The sequence below is a fragment of the Pelodiscus sinensis genome, chromosome 1 (assembly GCF_052426305.1).
Source record: "Pelodiscus sinensis isolate ZL-2025 chromosome 1, ASM5242630v1, whole genome shotgun sequence".
NCBI lineage: Eukaryota > Metazoa > Chordata > Testudines > Trionychidae > Pelodiscus > Pelodiscus sinensis.
Window position 1 is genome coordinate 305,902,628 of NC_143052.1, and position 23,101 is coordinate 305,925,728.

Genomic DNA, 23,101 nt, shown 5'->3' on the forward strand with positions numbered 1-23,101 from the left:
TTTTTTTTCAAATCTGTAGGGCTGAAAATTCAATATATGAGCTGAAAATCACAATCTGGAAGTCAGCTCCTGCCCTTAGATACGCAAGCTTCAAATTCTGCTCCCTCCTATAGTCCACCACCAGCAGCAGCTTCCTTGTGAGTGAATCTTACAGATATGCAATGCAATGCAGATGTACAGGTATATCCAGGGGCACAGCTTGACCCCTGCAACAAAATTACTGTCATTAACAATTCTATTCTGCTGATGCATTAGCCCAAATGGAATCCAGTTAATTCTTAGCCATACTGGCTCTGGAGTGTGAACAGAACTACAAAGGAGTACAAATTGAACCACTCTAGTCCGACACCCTTGGGACTTAATCTGTGCTGAACCAGAGAATTTGCCAAACCACAGGAAGTCTATATTGTCTAACAGTATTAGCAACTCTTCCATGGCTTACTGGGCATGTAGAAGACATTTAGGGGTAAATTATAGCTACATAACAGCACCGGATACTGAGAGCCAGGACTGGCGGCTGTAAACAAATTTTATGGGACCGCAGGAAACTTGGCCACACCCATGATAAGTGGACATTCAGCTAACTAAAATCATGCCGGATCATAGATGTTGCCGGACCATATGCAGGACTAGAGAGGTTCAACCTGTGAAAGCTAATTTCTGGCAATGAAGCACACAGACAAGTCTCTGAATACTCAAAGGAAGCAGTTGAGGGTAGAAAGAAGAAGAGGCCATCTTTACACAGTGTACTCTCAGAGCAGACCTGCATTTTCAGCATCATCTAAGGACATTTTAGCTGAGATGACTGAGTTGTGGTGGATGGTCCTGATTTGAGCAGGGGTTAGACTAGATGACCTCATGAGATCTCTTCCAACCCTAATCTTCTATGATCCTATGGTCTTAAGGTTCGGAAGACCCCTCCCCAGAACAAGATGCTTTAATAGAAACACCCCAGGCTTGAGGTCAGAAAGTTCTTCACCAATTTAGCCCTTCCATGAAAGACCTTTCAGCCTTTTCACATACGGGGAGTTATAATTTAGCCTTGTAATATTATTACATAATATTTTTATTATGTTGTAAACAATAATTATTGAAGCTGAGCCATGTAGAGCATAAACTATAAGACATGCAATTTTTTAAAAAGGTCTTACGAAATAGAAATAAAATCTCTTTCAGAAAAAATTATTATGACACTGCTAAGGTATTCCAAAAAAAGAGACAGAGATAAATCTTTTAAAATTTGGCAATGCCCCTTTAATTATTCATATTTTGCTTCAGTGCTAATTATTTTCATCTCCAGCAATGTTTACAGTTGCTTACTAAAAACTTTTTTGTAAGTATGAACCAAAGAATCGGTATAAAAAAATATTCAAGAAGTGAGATTAGCTCATATTAGAACTCCCCAATCTCCCCAATATCTTGTCTAATTTATACGAAGAACAACAAAAACAACAACAAAAAACCCAAACCAACCAACCAACCAACCAACCGAAAAACACACTACACTGTGATAAGACCCTGCCTGTGAAATATCAGGTACATAGAATTAAGTTTTGGCAAAGACAGAGGAAAATCAGTATCTGGCTGAAACAAAATTTACAACCATAAGTAGGAGAAACTGGCATTTCTCATACTATTCTGTACAACTGAAATGGCTGTGTATCACTCTTAGCTATGCCACTCTCACACAATGAAAGAAAGTGGTATGGTGCTGGAGGGCTAAATGCACTACTGACATAGAAGCAGTTGGAAATGACAGTTTGACTCTTCAGTTGTTCATATGTAGCCAATAGACTTTGAACTGCAGTGGAAATGATAAAACTCCAAAAGTAGAGGTCATTCAGATACATTTAAGAAAAAATGGAACATGTTTGCTGAGAACTCCTGTTCACCATGAAAATTATACATGCATAAAGATTATTAGATCCTGAGAGAGTCAGACATACACACCAATCACGGTATGATTTATTGAACAGTAAAACATTTTTGACTGAGTGTCTCTTGTAATCTACTGTAAGTGGCTGACTAATTAGAAGGTTCTCATTTTGTTCTTTATTATAGCTCTCTCTTAGCACCTGTTTATTGGATAGAATGAAGAAAAACCTTCAACTATTTTTTTAGAACAGATTTTGAGCAGTGATACAGCAACAGAGAATTTGCCATAGCAGATCAGATTATTGGTTCATCTGGTAGCTTTGTAATGTTCATTGCCAAATGTGCAATAATATGCATTAGGGGATGATTCCTTCCTGACAATTGCTACAATCAGTTTACACATTGCAAATGATGTTTGATTTCTCCTATCATATTGACATGCACAACCACATAGATTATTAAAGGTCATAAATGTATCCAACCTCTTAAAATTCAACTTCACTATCTATGCCATCTTCTGGCAGTGAAGGTCACACAATGGATACATATCACACAAAGAGAACATTTCTTTGTTTTAAAATTAAATGTTACTAATTTACATTTAATTTACTAATTGCAACTGTTAATGTTTGTCAAACCAAATTTACCCATTGCCAAATAGGTTTTGAACCGGACAGTATTGGAGCATTCTGTCCGGGAAATAAATTGAGAAAATACCGGACATATAAATGTTTGGTACTTTCTAATTAAGTAAGTTTTATTATTATCATGAGTATCAGTACTTATTTGCATACTGCCTGGCTGGTAGATACACTCACACTGCAACTACACAGTAGAGAGGAGGGGGGCCAGGCTGGGGCAGGATGGAATCTCCCGGGCCAGACTCACCCGTGCGCTGCGCCAGGACCGTGCATGGGCCGGGCAGCACCCCGGGATCTCCGTGCGCCCAGGCCAGCCCCGCTCCCTGCCGGCTGGTTCCCCCCCGCTCGTCCCCCCTGGTCAGCCCTGCTCCCCCCGACCTCCTCCCGGCTAGTCCCGCTCCCCGCAACCCACTCCCGGTCAGCCCTATTTCCCGCCGGTTGGTTCCCCCGCCTCCCCGATCTCCCCCTGCCAGACCTGCTCCCCCCGACCTGCTCCCTGCCAGCCCCACTTCCCTGCCAGCCAGTCCCCCCCCCCCCCCCAATCTGAGATCAAGTGTGTCCGGTATTTTTTTTGAAACCACTGGTAACCCTATTGCCAAAGCCCATCCTCTTGATTGTTCTTACCTCAATAATATATAAGACCACATTCTTGTAGAAGCAATACAGTATGCATTTAGTCACTCGATTGTAACTCCAGGCTCCATGGACTAATAGTAGTTTCTCCAAGTAAGAAAACTAGAAGAAGATAAATGGACATAAGTAAAATAGCCTCACATTTTACAGCTCTCTATATAAAGTAAACCTTATATCAGCTATTAGATCCATTCCAAGAACTTATTTTCCCTGAGAGTAATCTTGATAAATTACCACAAACAAAATGCTAAAACAAACCCAGCAAAACATTCCTTTTTTTCAGTAAATCTTTTAAACACAGTTCCATAAATTTGGTCCTCATTTGCTTTAAACAGCAACAAGCCATCAATTATTACTACTATCCTGATAGCAAAATGAAGCAAGGTTAACACATTAGGGCCTACTGGATTAAATATAAATATGAACTCTTCGTTTCATTGTAAGAGAAGATTATTGTGTTTGAGGGTTTAATGATAAGGGCGTGGTAGAAGGAGCTTCTTTGTGTTTTAAAAGAAGTGAAATGGTAATTAGGGTTAAAATGGAAACTCAAGAGGCACAATGCTCAAAAGGGAAAGAAAGAGCACTACTAGCTTTTGAAAGAAGATGTGAATTAATACATTTATATAACATTTACAGTCCACTAGATCATCATAAATATGGTCACAATATGAGCATCATAAAACTGTATTTTCTTCCCCTCTTAAATAAACCCTGCCAGTAAATGTATCTAATATTTATGGAAACTGGTGCCTAATAATACTGGTTTGAACTACTAAGATGACTCAGTGCTAACCCTATTTAATTCAATGAGATTTTCACATTGTTTTCGACAAGAGAAGGTTCATGCCCACAGTGTGGGCAGGAAATATGGAAACTCTGTCAAGGAAGCCACTTGTGTCTTGCAACATTCCTTTTAGTTCAACCTCAGGCCGGCCTCCCATGAGCAGAGACTGAATTTCACTATTTTGTGTGATGGTTTCATGGGAACTAAAAGGATGCCAAACAACTCATTTCCACTTTGGGGCTAGTGATATGCCACCCCAAAAGGTTTGGAGTTCAAATTTATGATTCATCCAAAGCCCATCTGAAACTGTGGGCTCTCCAAACATAAGCGAGAATTTTCACGATATATAGCCTCTCTCCCAAGATCTTCAGCACTTAATGCATTTGCCTCAGATAACACAAGAACAGGTTGTCTGGTGGTATTTTAGCAAAATATCAGAAAACAAAGAAACCCACATTATAATTCACCTTGCATTCAGTCTCTCTCTAGCCTGCATCAGGATTGCAAAGTAGATAACTAAGAGTGAATGGCTAAATAAATGTGCTAATCCATTATCTATCTACCAACTGACCCTCTCTCTTCAGTCCTGCCACAACTTTAATGTATCCCAAGATTAATACTTTGACAGTGCAACATAAAGTATGAACTCCAGCAAGGCTGGCATGTAATCCACGGATACACTGTGTAGAAAAACCCCAGAGGAAAAACTGCACAAATGGTGTAGCCATCCCTCATACAATTTTAATAATGATTTCCTTACCATAATGCTACTCTCTGGGTTTGTAATTGTTCAAGAAAAATGCTAAAGTGCTACCTAAAAGAGCTGGGGAAATGATGCAATGGACAAAGAATAAGGTTCTGAACCTTTAAACACACGTGAGTTCTCCTACTGAGTTGTGACAAGGAATTAAATGGAAGAAAGCCATGTATTTTAACAGAGCTCAGTGGAGCTGTTGACATGCACTAAGTTGCTTACATGAGTAAGTGTTTGCAGGAAGTGTATGGGGGTCTAATAATAAATGAGATACAGAGCATACTTGAATGCCGGGCTCTTATAAATTGTAAGGCCAAAAGAGACCACTGTGATCATTTACTCTAAGCTCCTTGATAATACAAGCCATAAAACCTCTTCCAGTAATTTTTGCATGCAATTGTAAGAACATAAAAAGGTCATACAGGTTCAAGCGAAAAGTCCAGCTAGCCCAGTATTCTGTCTGCCAAACAGTGGCTAGTGCTGGGTGCCATGGAGGAAATGAACAGGTGATCCATTCCCTGTCATTCATTCCTAGCTTCTGCAAACAGAGGTTAGGGACACTGTCACTACCCATTCTGATTAATAGCTTCCATTAATTTATATAGGTCTTTTTTGAACCCTGTTATAGTCTTGGCCTTCACAACATCCTCCCACAAAGAACTCCATAGGTATCCCGTTCACTGGGTAAAGAAATACTTCTTTTTATTTGTTTTAAACCTGCTGCCTATTAATTTCATTTTATTAGACCTAGTTCTTGTTTTATGAGGAGTAAATAGTACTTTACCTACTTTCTCTACACCAGTCATGATTTTATAGACCTCTATCATACCACCACCCCCGTCATCTCTTTTCCAAGCTGAAAAGTTCCAGTCTTATTAATCTCATCTCATACAGAAGATGTTCCATATCCCTACTCATTTTTATTGCCCTTTTCTGAGCCTTTTCCAATTCTAATATTTCAACGGTTCCCAATTGCCAGGCCGCCGACCTCTGGCTGCTAGGCGGTGGAAGCTCTGGTGTCCAGGGTTGGGGTACACTGCTCCCAGCACAGCTGTTGGGAGAGGCGTGTCCTGCCCTGCGTCTCAGCCAACCAGCATTGGGCAGGGGCTCCTCCCAGTCATGGAAGAGCACTTCCCTGCACAGCCCTCCCACCGTGCTGGAAAGTGCTCTTCTGCAGCTGGGAGGAGACTCTAAGCCACGCAGGAAAGCACTCTTCTGCGGCCGGAGGGGACCCCGCCTCTGCCTGGCGCTGGCTGGCTGAGAGGCCGGGGCAGGACATATCTCTCCCAACAGCTGCTGTGGGAGAAGAGGTGCTGGGTGGTGTACCCCATCCCCGTCTCCCAGAGCCTCCATGACACGGGCAGCAGTGCAGGGCTAGGTAAGGGGGGCAGGACAGGCACTGGGATCTCTAGGGGCAGGGCTAGTGCTGGGGGGCTCTGGAGGCTGAGCTAGTAGTGGGGGTGGCTTTGAGGGCAGGGCACGGGAGGGTTCTGGGGACAGGGCTAATGCTAGGGGCTGGCAGTAGGGGAGATTCTGGGGGGGCTGGGTGCAGTGAGGTTCTGGAAACAAGAGGCTGGTACTACTGGGGGTCTGGTGGTGGTGGGCTCTAAGGGGCGGGGCCTGGCACGGAGGCATTTGGGATGGGGGCTGGCACTCAGGGGCTCTCAGGGCGGGAGGCTAGCACTGGGGAGGTTGGGTGCAGGGGACTCTGGGGTCAGTGGCTGGTGCTGGGGGCTAGTGGAGGGGTGGGGAACTCTAGGGGTTAGAGCTGGCACTGTGGACTGGGCTTTTGGTGGACTGGCAACGTTTTATTTGCATATTCATCATTTGCATAATTAATATGTAAATATGCAAAGAGTTTGTGAATGGGTTTGACGGTCCCCAGTATCAAAAAGATTGGAAACTACTGCAATGTATCTGATATATCTGAGCTAGAACACATCCTCTAGAAAGAGATCTAGTCTTGATCTAAAAATGAGAGGTGGGCTACAAAATAAAAAGGTGTTTTTAGAGCACCAGTACTCATTTAATACAAATGGTGAAATTTAGGAGAAAGAAAACACCCAGAAAACAACCCAGGCTTTCCTAGGAACAAAACAGATCAATAAACCCAACATTTATTTTAAATGAAGTATTTCCATGGGCAATTTGCCTCTTTAAAGAATTCAAAAAAAGCAATGGTGCCTAGAAAATTCAGATTCCTTCTCTGGATAAAAAATATCTCTTCTCAATAAAAAGCTGTATTACAGCTTAGAACCATCTAAATAACTTCAGTATTAATTCTGAAAATTAATTAAAATGATGATTCAAATCCATGCTGTCTATACCGATGAAAGTTATTCTTTGGGGCACTGGGGCAGATGCAAATTTTCTTTCTATTTGTTTGGTTTATTATATGATTCCTCATGGAATCCTTAATGAGTACTTCATACAGAGCTTTATTTTTCCGTGTGTGCCCACTTCTGGAATCACTGGATTTAAAGTATCATTTGGTTATAAGATACTACATTGCAGATGTCTACTTAAATTACTCAGTAGAACATATTCTCCCTTCAAGGAGTAATATAATTTCCATTAAAGTTGTGACTATATATGTTTCCATTGAGGAAGAATACACCATATGAAGACCAAATTTTTGTTTTGAAAACTATTTAGTGTTACTTCAGCCTAGTCTTTTTCCAATTGCAAATAAGTCCATCTTATTTTACTAATCAGTGCATGTCAGAAATTTGGGTCACCATACCATAGAAATATACAGGCAGTCCCCGGGTTACGTACAAGATAGGGACTATAGGTTTGTTCTTAAGTTGAATCTGTATGTAAGTCAGAACTGGCCTCCAGATTCAGCCGCTGCTGAAACTGATCAGTTTCAACAGCGGCTGAATCTGGACGCCAGTTCTGACTTACATACAGATTCAACTTAAGAACCCCAGGCATCCCCAAGTCAGCTGCTGCTGAAACTGATCAGCGGCTGATTCCAGGAAGCCCGGGGCAGGGGCTTCCTGTAGTCAGCCACTGGTCAGTTTCAGCAGCGGCTGACTTGGGGACGCCTGGGGCAGAGCAGCTGGGGTGCTGCTGGGTTGGTCCAGTAGCGCCACCGCTGGACCAACCCAGCAGCACCCAAGCTGCTCTGCCCCAGGCGTCCTGATTCAGCCACTGCTGAAACTGACCAGCAGTGGCTGAATCAGGACGCCTGGGGCAGAGCAGCTGGGGTGCTGCCGGGTTGGTCCCGTAGCACCCAGAGCGGCGCTACGGGACCAACCGGCAGCGCCCCAGCTGCTGTACCACAGGCGCCCGGAGCAAAGCCGCGGAGCACGGGGGCAGTGGGACAGCCCAGACGTGCCGTGGCTGTCCTGCTGCCCTCGGGCTCCGTGGCTTTGCTCTGCTTTGCTCCCCGTCCCCCTGGTCTGAAGACCAGGGGGACGGGGAGCAAAGCGGCGGAACACGCGGGCAGCGGGCAGCCCAGACGCATCTGGGCTGTCCGCCGCCCGCGTGCTCCGGGGCTTTGCTCTGCCCTGGCAGGGGGACGGGGAGCAAAGCAGAGCACAGCCTCGGAGCACGCGGGCGGCGGACAGCCCAGATGCGTCTGGGCTGCCCGCTGCCCGCATGCTCCGTCGCTTTGCTTCCTCTCCCTGGTCTGCTGGAGACCAGGGAGAAGGCCCCGTTCGTAAGTGCGGATCCGACATAAGTCGGATCCACGTAACTCGGGGACTGCCTGTACTGTAATCTTTCAAGTAATAGAAACATTCTTTTCCTCCCAAAATTAACAGTTCCATTATATGTTATTTTAAATTTTGTTTCCAGAATTAAAACTGTATGCTGTTGTTTCCAGAAACTTACATAAAACCATTAACTAGAACATTACCTCTACTGCTATTGCCAATAATCCAAAAATCACAGTTAAACTGAGCACAACACATTTTCACCATTTTTATATTAACCCGAAAGCCATTAGCAAGTGACATACAAATATCAAACAACTTCATCAAAGTTAAAAGTTATTAGACTAAACGCCAAAGAAGTTAATAAAATGTGACAGGTCATCTATGGAGAAAACTCTGACTACTTATTGTTTTACACTGTCATTTTAATAAATAAATGGAATCTTATGAAATCCCTATATCTATAGTTTTTTGTTTTTTTTAAATGAATGGTGCCTCAAAGCAATATATGCTAGAGGGCATAATAATGTAGAGACTACTGCTGGTCAGTACATATATTGTGATCAAAGGCTGTTAAAGGTTGCCCTGCTGGGTTTTTTTTTTTTTTTTTGGTGTTATACTGTGTAACTGTACTTGCAATACACTATTATCTAGTGCTGAACTAATATTGGATAAACCTTTTAACCTGAAATTTTAAAAGCACTAACTAGTACTTGTGAAAATTCTCAGATGACTAACCTTGAATACGGAGGCCCTCTGCCTGACCATGGAACATATATACAACATGGCAGCAGCAGTGCAAGTTTCCCTTACTGCTCTGTTAATGTGTCAACCTGTTCAGAGCAACTACTTTTAGGAGTAAGAGGGAAGTCTACCTTTCTGCCTTTCCAATCCTGGAGCTCTCTGCTGAAATTTCAGATAAAGATGCCATTTAGGATCAACTGTAAAGGAAGATTTTATAGCAACATCATCTGATGGCTACCACAAGCTTGTAGCATGAAATCCCAACTCATTTCTCAAAGACCACCAAAGAGTCAGCACACATTAATGACTTTTGATCATTACCCCATTCTAGACTTGATTAACTTGCTTATACTATTACCAAATTACTGAGCCATATAAATATTAAAGATTTTCACCTCACAAGTGAACATATAGAATACCTTAGCTGGAATTTAACAACATTCACAGTGCATGTGCATTAGCAAAAACCTCTTTTTTTTCTTGTGATGCTTTTAATATGTTCACATTTTGATTTGTTAGACAAAGAGCTAGCCTAATTTGCATGGCCTCTTCTTACTATTGCCTATACAGCTAGTAATCAGGGCTGAATTTGATGGAATGAGTTGGGAGCACGCACCCTTGTAACCGTCACTGCCTGAATTATCTCAAAATATTGACCAGCTCTTTCGTATTTGAGTAATTGACTTGTTAGTAATGTAAGAAAAATGGGTAAAGAGATTTAAAAATAAAAGGAATGCCCCCTCATCATCTAACTCTTCTGGGCATTAATATAGTTCACCAACAGGTGTCACTGACAAGAGCACACTGAGGAAGATCAATTATAATTAGAAGGGTGTCATGAATGGCGCCTCGCCCTGACTACTGAACAGTTTGAAAGTTCCACAGCTGGTAAGAAGAAACCTAAGCCTTTAGGAAAGGGTAGATCATTGCCCCAAAGGGTACAACAGGATCAAAACTAAAATGATCCTAAATACATCCGAGGTATTAGTTTTAGATGGCAGTCTCAAAGAGGATATGAACAAAGATTTTTCTCAGCTTGAAAGCCGGCAATGAAAAGCTTATACTGCCACACAGCTGATACCTCTGTCAACAGGACATAGCAGCTGTTTTTTAATGCTTCTGACCTGTGCTATGGAGTAATCAGAGGAGTTCGTTGCCTGCATGCCCTCATTCCCGCTGATCCCAACTCCCACATGCGCGGTCTGGATCATTCCCACGTCGTTGGCACCATCTCCAATGGCTAGTGTGATGGCATTTACATGTTTCTTTACCATGTCTACTATTTCAGACTTCTGCAGAGGAGACACTCTGAAAAGGAGAAGAGAAAATGTCAGTCAGTTTCCCACATGCTGAGCAATGTATGCCTTTCCAAAAGGACAGCTGTAATCTAGATTTAGATGTGTTGAAAGGGACTTACTGGAAAATTGCCTAATTCAACACTTAGAGTTTAGAAAACGTGCCAAACGTTTTCAGAAAGAAAAAGAAGCTTTCAAATATTTTCCATTTTTATAAGTTAAAATGAATGTGAATAAATAGAGACCATAAGCAAGAACATTAAATTGATTTTAACGATTTTGTATGTGTGTGAATTTAACGCTCAAGAGAGATGCTAGACAAAGTCCTGGAGACTGAAGTCTTTTCTTTATTGGCTACATCCTATACATCAGCTACGCAAACTTCCCTACTATCCCATCCGTAGGGCACCATTAGTTTGGGAGGATAAGATGCTTTCAATGCTCCATCTCTTTGCAGAGACTTCAAACAAGGAAGTCAAACGGTACAAAATGTGGTGGTGGTTTTTGAGATTCAAGGACAGGATAATAGTAAGAGAAGCAACTACCAAGAAGAAATAAGAAGGAATAGGAAAAGACCCTTCTTCCAAGTTACCTTACACCTACCTACTACAGCAGGTTGCTTTTCCATCTTCCTGCCTCCATAGTCAGTAAGTTATACCACCTTACTGTTTTCTGATGCTGGTTACTTACATGCATGTAACATACACCAAAACTCAGATCACCTCTTAACTTGTCAAAGTAGCTAAATCTGGAAACCTGACAGCTCATAGATAACTCCTGTACCAATGTGCTGCAATTCAGGCCACTAAATCAAACATGAGTCTTCTCTGTACAGGATGAAGACTCCAAGGTTGCAGCTGCTTTGCAAGACACAAATAGAATTTCTGCACATGGTGTTGAATAAAGGCTCTGCCCCAATGTCACTTATGCCACTTTGACATCTAACTCCATTGATTTCAGTGGAGTTTGGCTGCTTTCTACACCAGTGTAAATGAGAAAAAAAATGGCCCTATGGTTCCATGACAAATTTGTCTTCATGTTCACTCATATCTATCATATATGTAGACATTTTGAACCTGATTTCTTCTCATTTACTTCAGTTTCAATTGGACATACCTGCACAAAATTCAATGGAGATACTCCTGATTGACATCAATGTAAGTCAGAAAAGACTCAGAACCTGTATGCATTATATTGGATCATCACACACTTGAATCACTTTTTATTCAGGTACAATAACCCAAATTATTGTAGTTATTTTGGCAATCCACATAACTAGTCAGTTTCGCTATTTCAATTCTAGGCCCATCTGTAAAAACTTAATTCCTTCCCATATCAATTTTAGTCCAATGAATTCACAAGACTACTTTAGGTACCTTCCATAAAGCTGTAGACAAAGCTGTTAGAAGGCTGAAGAAGGCACATGCACTCACAAACAAAACATAACTGATACCCAAAGGCTTTACTATTAGCATAAGGATTTTATACACTATGTTTTCAGACCTCTGTACCCTGGGAGTGACTTATATTTATCCTCTTTATACATCTGGCTGGATTATAGCTGATAAGGAAAAAGAACATATGGCTTTTGGTGAGCCTTTCACTTTAAGGACTCATTCTGCCTAATGCTGAGCACCCTTTAGTATCAGGCTCAATGAATAATTTATCTGAAAAAAAGTTACTATGGTTGATCTTCATATGTTAACACAAACATTTAGAAGCAACAGCAGCTGTTGCATTTCAAAAAACTGAAAGCAGAGAAAAGTTGACTGGGCCATAAAAACCATTTAATCCCAATGACTTTGTGCATGAAATTCTCATTGGACAGATTTATTAAGCCCTCCATTGTGCAGCAATGTAAAATAGCACTTAACACTCCAGAGGATCAACTGTACTGCCAACAGAAAAGACAGACCACCCTGCTAATCTGCCATGCAAATGAGATGTTTGATTATAATTCATTATAATCCATCTGACCCCAACTTGAGTCAAATTCTAACTTTTATATATGTTCATGGTGTAAAATACAATGAGAACGTTCTCAGTTTTGATCTCTGACAAAAGTGTCTCTGTGTGAGCAGAGAACAAAGTTTATATGCCTCTGGTGTATTGAAGGCAAGATGCAAAGCAAAGCACCTTTGGACACATGAGCGGTGTAATTATTTCTCTATAATGGCACAACCTAGATCTTTTTGTTTACTTATACAATGGCTTTGATTTGTTTACTATATAAAACTGTTTAAAAAAGAAATTAGACCCTATCATGTATTGGAATCTACCAGATAGGAGGCCTTTGTCCATACAGAGTTTTATTAACCCATATTAGAGAATCCTGATAGAAGATCAGGGCTATTCATGCATTCTTCTAAAGTGTCCAGACACTGCAACTATAATAAAGATGAGGGGTGGGCAATAATAAGTGGCCCGTGGGCTAGAGGTGGTTTGGATGCCATCAGAGGCTTTATTTACCTGTACATCTGTAGTTATAGCCGCTCATAGCTCCTATTGGCCATGGTTCACTGTCTTTGGCCAAAGAGAACTGTGGGAAGCAGTAGGCCAGCCTGCAATTTTTCAGTAATAGTGTGCTGTGACATTTTCATATCTGATTATGTAAGCAAGCAGTTTTTAAGTGAGGTTAAATCTGGGCCTACGCAAGAAGGGAAGGAGGACAATCCAGGGAACTACAGACCAGTCAGCCTTACCCAAGTCCCCAGAAAAATCATGGAGGGGATCCTCAAGGAATCCATTTTGAAGCACTTGGAAGAGGGAAAAATGATCAGGAGTAGTCAACATGGATTCATGAAGGGCAAATCATGCCTAACCAATCTTATTAGCTTCTATGATGAGGTAACTGGCTCTGTGAACATGGGGAAAATCAATGGATGTGATATACCTTGACTTCAGCAAAACTTTTGATACAATCTCCCACAATATTCTTGCAAGCAAGTTAAGGAAGCATGGATTGGATAAATGGACTGTAAGGTGGATAGAAAGCTGGATAGATTGTCAGGCCCAGTAGATAGTGATCAACAGCTCAATGTCTGGTTGGCAATCAGTTTCAAGTGGAGTGCCCCAAGGATTGGTTCTAGGGCTGGATTTGTTCAACATCTTTATTAATGACCTGGATGAGGGGATAGATTGCATCCTCAGCAAGTTTGCGGATCCCACTAAGCTAAGGGAAGAGGTAGATACACTGGAGGGCAGGGATAGGTTCCAGAGTGACCTAGACAAATTAGAGGATTGGGCCAAAAGAAATCTGATGAGGTTCAACAAGGACAAGTGCAGAGTTCTGCACTTGGGACAGAAGAATCCCAAGCATTGTTACAGGTTGGGAACCGACTGGCTAAATAGCAGTTAAGCAGAAAAGGACCTGGGGATTACAGTGGATGAGAAGCTGGATATGAGTCAACAATATGCCCTTGTAGCCAAGAAGGTTAAAGGCATATTGGGGTGCATTAAGAGGAGCATTTCCAATAGCTCTAAAGAAGTTATTATTCCCCTTTATTCGGCACTGGTGAGGCCACATCTGGAGTACTGCATCTAGTTCTGGGCCCCCCACTACAGAAAGGATGTGGACTCATTAAGAGGGTCCAGCAGAGGGCAACTAAAATGATTAGGGGGCTGGAGCACATGACCTACGAGGAGAGGCTGAAGGATTTGGGCTTATTTAGTCTGCAGAAGAGAAGAGTGAGGGGGGATTTGATAGCAGCCTTCAACTTCCTGAAGGGAGGTTCCAAAGAGGATGGAGAAAGGCTGTTCTCAATAGTGACGGATGATAGAACAAGGAGCAATTGTCTCAAGTTTCAGGGGGGGAGGTCTAGGTTGAAAATTAGGAAAAACTATTTAAGTAGGAGGGTGGCGAAGTATTGGAATGGGTTGCCTGGGAAGGTTTTTGAATCTCCATCCTTGAAGGTTTTTAAATCCCGGCTTGACAAAGTTCTGGCTGGGATGATTTAGCTGGGTCCTGCTTTGTCCCAGTTTCAGAAAAGAGGAAACGAAGGGTGGATATGATAGAGATCTATAAAATTATGACTGGTGATATTTATTTGTTCTCGTAACAGAAAAACGAGGGATAACCAAATAAAATTAACAGGTAGCAGGTTTAAAACCAACCACAGGGCTAAAAAAAGAACTAGATAAATACTTGAAGGATAGGTCCATCAACATTTATTATCCAGGATTGGGTAGGATCAGTGCCCATAATCTCTCTTTGTCGGAAGCTGAGAATGGGCAACAGGAGATGGATCACTTGATGATTACCTGTTCTGTTCATTCCCTCTAGGGGCACCTAGCATTGGCCACTGTTGGAAGACAAGATATTGGGCTAGATGGACCTTTGGTCTCACCCAATGTAGCTGTTCTTAATGCTGTGGCTGTTGGGCTGGGGATAAGAGGCTCAGCATGCAAGCTGTCCTGGAGGAAGAGCAGCTTAGGGCAAGGTGAGAAGGGCCTGACCATGATAGCTCCAGCTGCAGCAGGCACAACCTGGGGAGGGGTGCATGTCCCTCAGCTGAGGCTGATCCTGGTTCATCTGGCCCCTGCACTTCCCAGCCAGGTTGAAGAATGAAGCAAACTGTGCACTTTCACCTTGCTCCCTGATGAAGAGGAACCACCAGCAATGTTCCTGTATGAATGGTGAGGGAGTTGCAGACCAAAGGGCATCTGGAGGTGGGAGTCTAGGGCTAGGGCAGTCCCAGATGGGAGGAGGAAGCCCCCAGCCAGTCCCTTTCACCTGCCTGGTGATTCTGTCTTTTCTGTATGGTTTTATGCGTCCTCACATTCCTACCCCCCACACCTCCAAACCCTTACTTTGCTTTAAATTATGATAAGAGGAAGCTGCATACCAAATGTGGTGGTCCTAGCTCTTACCATTTAGGAGGAGTTCTTAAACAAATGGATGGACAGCTTCACTCACTTGCCCACAGCCAAACTCTCTCAAATATGTAGTTGATTTTATTGACTGACAAGGAATGCATAATGAAATGAAAAATAAACATTTATGGAAGCTGGACCTCAATCCTGAATGTATTTATTAATGTACTTAACTTTATTTATGTGAGGAACTTCATTAGTTGCAATTAGAATCTCACTCATTCACATCTGGGGCCAACAATGTAGAGTTAAGATTATAGGACATGTTCTTCCTCTCAACCCAGAAATGTAACTGAATGAATAGAAAAGGCATAGTCTATGGAAATGAGAGAAGAGCACCTTGAGGCCATGGGTGACCAGCTCTGAGTTATCTCAGCCTTCAGATCTATATGAATAAGTAGTCCGCAGGCCTGCTTTCGAAAGTCGCCAGTGGGCCCCCGCCACTTTGTATACCTAAAGAAGCCTTTGGCTGGAAACTGGGAACTGGAGCCAAAAGTTGCCATGAGGCTCTGTGGCTATGGACCCTTTAAGGTCAGGGCTACTTACCACACGGCCTGTGGGTCACATGCAGCCCATAGCCTGTTGTTCTGCAGCCTGCAGTGTGGTTTGCATTTACAAAGGGCTCAATGCACGGCCCCCAGGTGGGATCTTTTGAACATGGCCTCCACTGGGAACACGCTCCACAACAGCGAGGTGTCTTCCAGGCGGAGTGAGCACTGAAAGACGCAAGCGGACGGGCTGGCTAGAACAGACGAGTACAGGGTGTAGCGTTTCTAGCCCCCAGGGAGGAGGTGCTGGGGGCGCTGCTGGGGCATTGTGAGATGTGCTTTGTACTCATGCCTGTCAGTGAAAGAAGCTATTTGTATATATTTGCATATATATTTGCATGTATGTGCAACCACACTTAAGTTGCGGCCCTCGGCATGTGCTGTGAGTATTATTGTGAGCCCTGGGTCTTCCAAAATTGAGTAGCCCTGCTTTAGGTAAACAAAGCCACAAGGGCCTTTAGCATCTTGATTGTCCATTGGCCCCACTGGTTATTTAGCAGGCTTCCTGCATCAGGTGTACTTAAAAAACCCCAAACATTTTGCTATTACTTTCTGAATTTTTGGCTAGCTGTTCTTTACATTCCTTTTTGACCTTTCTAATTATACTTTTACACTTCTTTTGACAGAGTTTATGCTCCTTTCTATTTTCTTCACTAGGATTTAACTTCTATTTTTTGAACAATGTCTTTTTATCTCTCACTGCTTCTTTTACTTGGCTGTTAAGTTACGGTGGCATTTTAAAAAAATTCTCTTACTGTGTTTTTTAACTTGGGGTACATATTTAAGTTGAGCTTCTATTATGGTGTCTTTGACAAATTTCCAGGAAGCTTGCAGGGATTTTACTTTTCAAATGTACTTTAAATTATTTGAACAAAGAAAAAAAATTAGAGGTAAGGACCTGAGCAACGCTGGGTAAATCTTCTAGTATACCATAATACAAACGGGACTTTGTTATTAAAACTGACATACTATAAATGTATTGCATATTCCAATACTATACAAACCAGTAAGACTGTCAATAAATAATACCTAAAAGATGGAATGATTTTTTCATATCACATTATTAGCACTTGCTGATTCTGAATTCCAAAAAAGTGGTTTAGTCAAATTCCTAATATTAGATAGCTACGGTAAATAGACAAACTATATCCACAGTTAATATATTAAAGTGTACTGTGCTCTAGTTTACCGCACAAATAAGGCTTTAGTAAGGCTTTTTTTATTGTAAGATAGATGTACTCAATTTTAAACTAAGGTCAGTAAGAAATATGTTTTTATAAAATGCACCTTTTTGCCTGGAAAGTACATTCCCTGACCCCAGAGAATATTTTTGATACCTATAGTATATTAGCTGTAGACATTACAACTTGAGATGGTTACTGATTTCCTGACAGATTTTGGTTTTTTTTTTAACTTTTCTTTTCAGCTTCCAAATTGTTTCTAATTCCTGTCAGTCCACCTTGCCTTCCTGTACTATGCTAGAAGGCATTCATTCTCTTAAATTAGCAGAACCATGGTTTATTTCTGCACTTTAGATAAGCTATCTATATGAACAAGTGGAAGATTATAGCACAGACCACTCAACTCACCTGAAGTTCAGGTGATATCTTGGTTGTTTCTCCCTCTTTTCCAAGTTCACAAAAATTCCTGAACAAATGAGTAGTTCAAACTGTACTAGAAAGGAACTGAGGGTATGTCTACACTACCCCGCTAGTTCGAACTAGCGGGGTAATGTAGGCATACCGCAATTGCAAATGAAGCCCGGGATTTGAATTTCCCGGGCTTCATTTGCATAAGCGGGGCGCCGCCATTTTTAAATCCCCACTCGTTCGAACCCCGTGCCGCGTGTAGCCTTGTGGAATGAGGAGTAACGGTAGTTCGAACTAGGAAGCCTAGTCCGAACTACCTAGTTTGTGCCGCGTGTAGGCACGCAGCACGGGGTTCGAACGAGCGGGATTTAAAAATGGCGGTGCCCCGCTTATGCAAATGAAGCCTGGGAAATTCAAATCCCGGGCTTCATTTGCAATTGCGGTATGCCTACATTACCCCGCTAGTTCGAACAAGCGGGGTAGTGTAGACATACCCTGACTGCTTTGGAACAAAATTTCAGTGATGTGCAACACTCCATAACTGCCATCTGGCAGAACGTGTCTGCTTTCACTACTTAGCTTATCCTGAAAATAAAACCAAATAGGAAACTATGCTCCAAGATTAACAGAAATAGTGGTGAACAGAATGGCATGTTCATCAACACCCTCCTGTTCAGGTGTTCTGATATTGGCAAAACTGGAGTGCATCTATAAAGGTTCTCAGTGTGCCTGTCTGGTACATGCAGGCCTTGGCCCCTCCTGGACCATGCCCGCAGCTAGAGGATCTAGGCTTTCTTGGGGTGCCAGCCCAGCTAGTGTGAGGAGGAAGGACCCTGACAGCCAGGCTGTTGGTGAGCTGAGCATTCTGACCCAGAACTGGCTCTCTGCACAGCTTTGGGTGCAGGACACACCCCACATGGAGGGAAATGGAGGAGTAGTGATGCTGTGGAAGTGAATAGGGCAAAGCAAGGAGAGGATAGTGAGAGGGGAGCACAAAAAGGGCCGATGTATGGGCAGCAAAGATGATACGTAACTGGCAGCTGTTGGCACCTGCCCACCCTCACCAGTCACCACAGCTTGCAGCCAGTGATGACTGGGAACAGGATGAAGCGAAGACCTGCTGGGCCAGCACTGATGGACCAGCAGAGAGAGCAGCGGGCATCGTGTGCTGCAGCTTTGCCCCACCGCCAGTCTCACACACTCTTACCATCGTCAGCTACTACACCCCTCCCCACGCTCACTCTGGCGGGCAGGCAGCTGGCAAGCAGGGATACAGCCAGCAGCATGGCCACCAAGAACTGATTGGGGGGAAGGGAGGACAAAAATATGGGACAATTTGCATATTTAAGAAAAAATTGGGACACCTGCAGTAGAGCTTTCATACCAAACTGTTCCTTTAAAAACAGGATATCTGGTCACACTAGACAACAGTTCATACTTCTCTTCTTGGCAGTTTTCCCCATGTCACCGAAGGCTTCCTTTAGGAGAAGCTGCTCTGAGGTGACAGGGCCCTGCATCTGTCCAGCGACAAATGTGTGTGTGGAAGGGGTGTCTCCTGAATTTTCTTAGAGGGTGGTTGCAGGGAATGTTCCACTGCCAATAGTCTAAGTTTATCTTCTGGGAGAGGTGGGACTCCCGCAGCCAGTGGACACACTAGGGCTACATCTACATTACGTGCTTCTTGCACAAGAAGTCCACACCTCAAAGCACATCGCAAAAGCAATGTGCCCTTGCACAAGAGAGAGTCCACACTGCATAGATGCTCTTGTGCAAGAAAGCTCTGATTCCAATGGCCATCGGAGCACCTGTGCTTTTTCCCATCCACACTTGCCTTTTTGCGCAAGAACTCTTGTGCAAAAGGGAGTTATGCCCCATAAAAGGAGGTTTACCTACGTCGGAAAAAGCTCTTTGTTCTGCCGTTTTACTCTTGATTTCCTTGCGCAAAAGCGCATTTGAGGTGTGGATGCTCCAGGGGGTTTTGTGCAAAAACCTTGCAGTGTAGACATAGCCTAGGAGTGTCCGTTACTCAGCGGTATAGAGCGGCAAGAGAGGCAGCATTTGAAGCCTGACAAACCAGACAAACCCTATAAAGAGAAGGCAAATTTGGGGGAGGAAAACAATTCCCTTACTGAAAACCAATGATACTAACACTAACACCATTCTAAGCGAACTAACTTTCATACAAAAAAGGTAAAGAGATAAAGCCAAGCATGTTCTAAGGGGTGGACATGCTAATATTCCATCTGGGGCCAACAATGTAGAGGAGGCACAAGGCACATGCGTGGGTCGGATGGACAATGCTAGCTAGAAATCTCTCATCAGGGACTCAAGATATCCATGCACATTTGAAGTGGAGCACTAGGCAGACACTGCTCGAAGAAAGAAAGAAGCTTTTCGTTACAATTTATGCAGTTTCCCTTGTCACTGGAATCTGCTTATTTTAGTATATTTTCACTCATGCTGTGTAGTCTTTAAAAGTTCTCTGTGGAAAAAAAAGGTGACGTCAAGAGGGGAAAGATGTGTTTTAAATAAGTGATATTATATCCTTGTTTCCATGCTTCAACAGGGACTGAAATAACATTTAAATACATTAATGTCTTTAACACAAAACATACTAATTTGATACTCTCCTTCTTTGGAATGCTTTGCTAATGCATGAAAGAGCCTCTTAAAATTAACACAAATTTACCCTGTTTTACCACAAAGTAGACTGGTATTTCAAAATGCCATGACTGACCTCATCTGCAGGGAAGGTAGGTTGGGAAACAGCCCAGAAAGAAAGCTGAGCCACATTAAGGTTATTGACATTTAAGAGCTTGCTCTGGTCCCCAGAGAACCATGCAAGATGAACTAATATATCACTGAAATTAGTGTTCAAAACCTTGTCAAATGGTGCTACCAAAACATCATACTTAACAGCTTTTTAATTTGACTTAAGCCTCCCTTGATACGTGCCCTGGAAATCAAAGCGACTGGCTATCATACTACCAGTTCCAAATAAGAGCTAAACTGTTATTTCACTCAATAATACAAAGGCTATGCTAAGGGACATCTTTTCACAGATCTATAGCCAAACAAAAGCCTCCATAGCAGACTAAGTGACATGAGTAATTGGCTAAAACAGGAATGCATTTTGTTAAACCAAAACATGCATTGTGCCCCTCGATTGTATTTTATGGAGTAAGTCTCTTTATATTTAATCTTTTTATGATAACTACCACCGCTAACTATGCACTGGGCACTGGTTGCAAGCATCACTGAATCATCTTTTGATTATTTATATCATATTTGCAATGGGTATTATGTTCTTTAACAAATAAACTGCCACTCAGATTTCCAAAGCAGAAAAAAACAAAGTAGATAATTAGAAAACGGTTTCCTTCTTATAAATGTTTGTTTATTAATAACGATTAGCCAAGCTGAGGTGGAGTATCACCACCTCTTCTTCTCTTCTCTGATGGAGAGTGCTGAGTGAATCTTTCTCCGGTCCCGTCCTTCAGGACAATGATGACAATTATGTCTAGACTACATGTCCAAACCATACACAACTCTTGCTGCATCTTCCTCCCTGACATTTTCAAGAGCCAGCTTCTTCTCTATAACCACACGGGCAAAACTCTTATGTAGGCCTTCACCATTTCCTATCCTGACCACTGTAAAATCCCCTTCTCTGGCCATTCCCAAACCCACCCCACACTCTTAACACCCAACTTTGTCCACATCTTTCCAACTCATCACTCAGCCAATATTTACACATGCTCATTGCTTTTCAAAAGACTCACATTTCAGATTTAGTTTTTCATGCTTACTCTCTGCCCTAAAAAGCATCCTTGGGAAGCCAAACCTGTAGGTGGGGAGGGATAGCTCAGTGGTTTGAGCAATGGCCTACTAAACGCATGGTTGTGAGCTCAATCCTTGAGGAGACCATTTAGGGATTTGGGGCAAAAATTGTCAGGGATGGTACTTAGTCCTGCCGTGAAGATAGAGGACTGGACTCCATGACCTTCAAGGTCCCTTCCAGTTCTAGGAGATAGGCAATCTCCATTAATTTAATCAATATCAACCAGTACCTCCAGCAGGTCACACCCATATCCACAACATAAAATTCAAGTTTCTACTCTTCATCTACAGCAGATTTTTTTACAGTGTTCAGTATCTTAGCCATTCATAGAATCATAGAATCATAGGACTGGAAGGGACCTCGAGAGGTCATCGAGTCCAGCCCCCCGCCCTCAAGGCAGGACCAAGCTCCGTCTACACCATCCCTGACAGATGTCTATCTAACCTGTTCTTAAATATCTCCAGAGAGGGAGATTCCATCACCTCCCTTGGCAATTTATTCCAATATTTGACCACCCTGACATTTAGGAATTTTTTCCTAATGTCCAATCTAAACCTCCCCTGCTGCACTTTAAGCCCATTACTCCTTGTCCTGTCCTCAGTAACCAAGAGGAACAAATTTTCTCCTTCCTCCTTGTGACACCCTTTTAGATATTTGAAAACCGCTATCATGTCCCCCCTTAATCTTCTTTTTTCCAAACTAAACAAGCCCAGTTCATGAAGCCTGGCTTCATAGGTCATGTTCTCTAAACCTTTAATCATTCTTGTCGCTCTTCTCTGTACCCTTTCCAATTTCTCTACATCTTTCTTGAAATGTGGCACCCAGAACTGGACACAGTACTCCAGCTGAGGCCTAACTAGTGCAGAGTAGAGCGGCAGAATGACTTCACGAGTTTTGCTTACAACACACCTGTTGATACAACCTAGAATCATATTTGCTTTTTTTGCAACAGCATCACACTGTTGACTCATATTCAACTTGTGGTCCACTATGACCCCTAGATCCCTTTCCGCCATGCTCCTTCCTAGACAGTCGCTTCCCATCTTATATGTATGGAACTGATTGTTCCTTCCTAAGTGGAGCACTTTGCATTTCTCTTTATTAAACCTCATCCTGTTTACCTCTGACCATTTCTCTAACTTGCTAAGGTCATTTTGAATTATGTCCCTATCCTCCAAAGAAGTCGCAACCCCACCCAGTTTGGTATCATCTGCAAACTTAATAAGCGTACTCTCTATCCCAATAGCTACATCATTGATGAAGATATTGAACAGTACGGGTCCCAAAACAGACCCTTGCGGAACTCCACTTGTTATCCCTTTCCAGCACCGTTAACAACAACTCTCTGACTACGGTTATCCAGCCAATTATGCACCCACCTTATCGTGGCCCTATCTAAGTTATATTTGCCTAGTTTATCAATAAGAATATCATGCGAGACCGTATCAAATGCCTTACTAAAGTCTAGGTATATGACATCCACCGCTTCTCCCTTATCCACAAGGCTCGTTATCCTATCAAAGAAAGCTATCAGATTAGTTTGGCATGACTTGTTCTTCACAAACCCATGCTGGCTATTCCCTATCACTTTATTACCTTCCAAGCGTTTGCATATGATTTCCTTAATTACCTGCTCCATTATCTTCCCTGGGACAGACGTTAAACTGACCGGTCTATAATTTCCTGGGTTGTTCTTATTCCCCTTTTTATAGATGGGCACAATATTTGCCCTTTTCCAGTCTTCTGGAATCTCCCCTGTCTGCCATGATTTTTCAAAGATCATAGCTAAAGGCTCAGATACCTCCTCTATCAGCTCCTTGAGTATCCTGGGATTGCAGACTCACCATTAATTTCATCTCCTTC

The 23,101-nt window shown here is 42.5% G+C and overlaps 1 protein-coding gene across 1 annotated transcript in view; it reads right to left on the reverse strand.

Moving 5' to 3' along the window:
* The window catches only part of ATP8A2 (ATPase phospholipid transporting 8A2), a 554,076-nt gene that overhangs the window by 223,497 nt on the left and 307,478 nt on the right, over window positions 1–23,101 (reverse strand). Inside the window, exons 25-26 of the mRNA XM_014581486.4 lie at window positions 10,218–10,401; window positions 3,141–3,251 (exon numbers count right to left, since the gene is read on the reverse strand). Of these exons, the coding sequence (XP_014436972.2) occupies window positions 3,141–3,251; window positions 10,218–10,401 (295 nt within the window). The remainder of the gene's footprint in view (window positions 1–3,140; window positions 3,252–10,217; window positions 10,402–23,101) is intronic.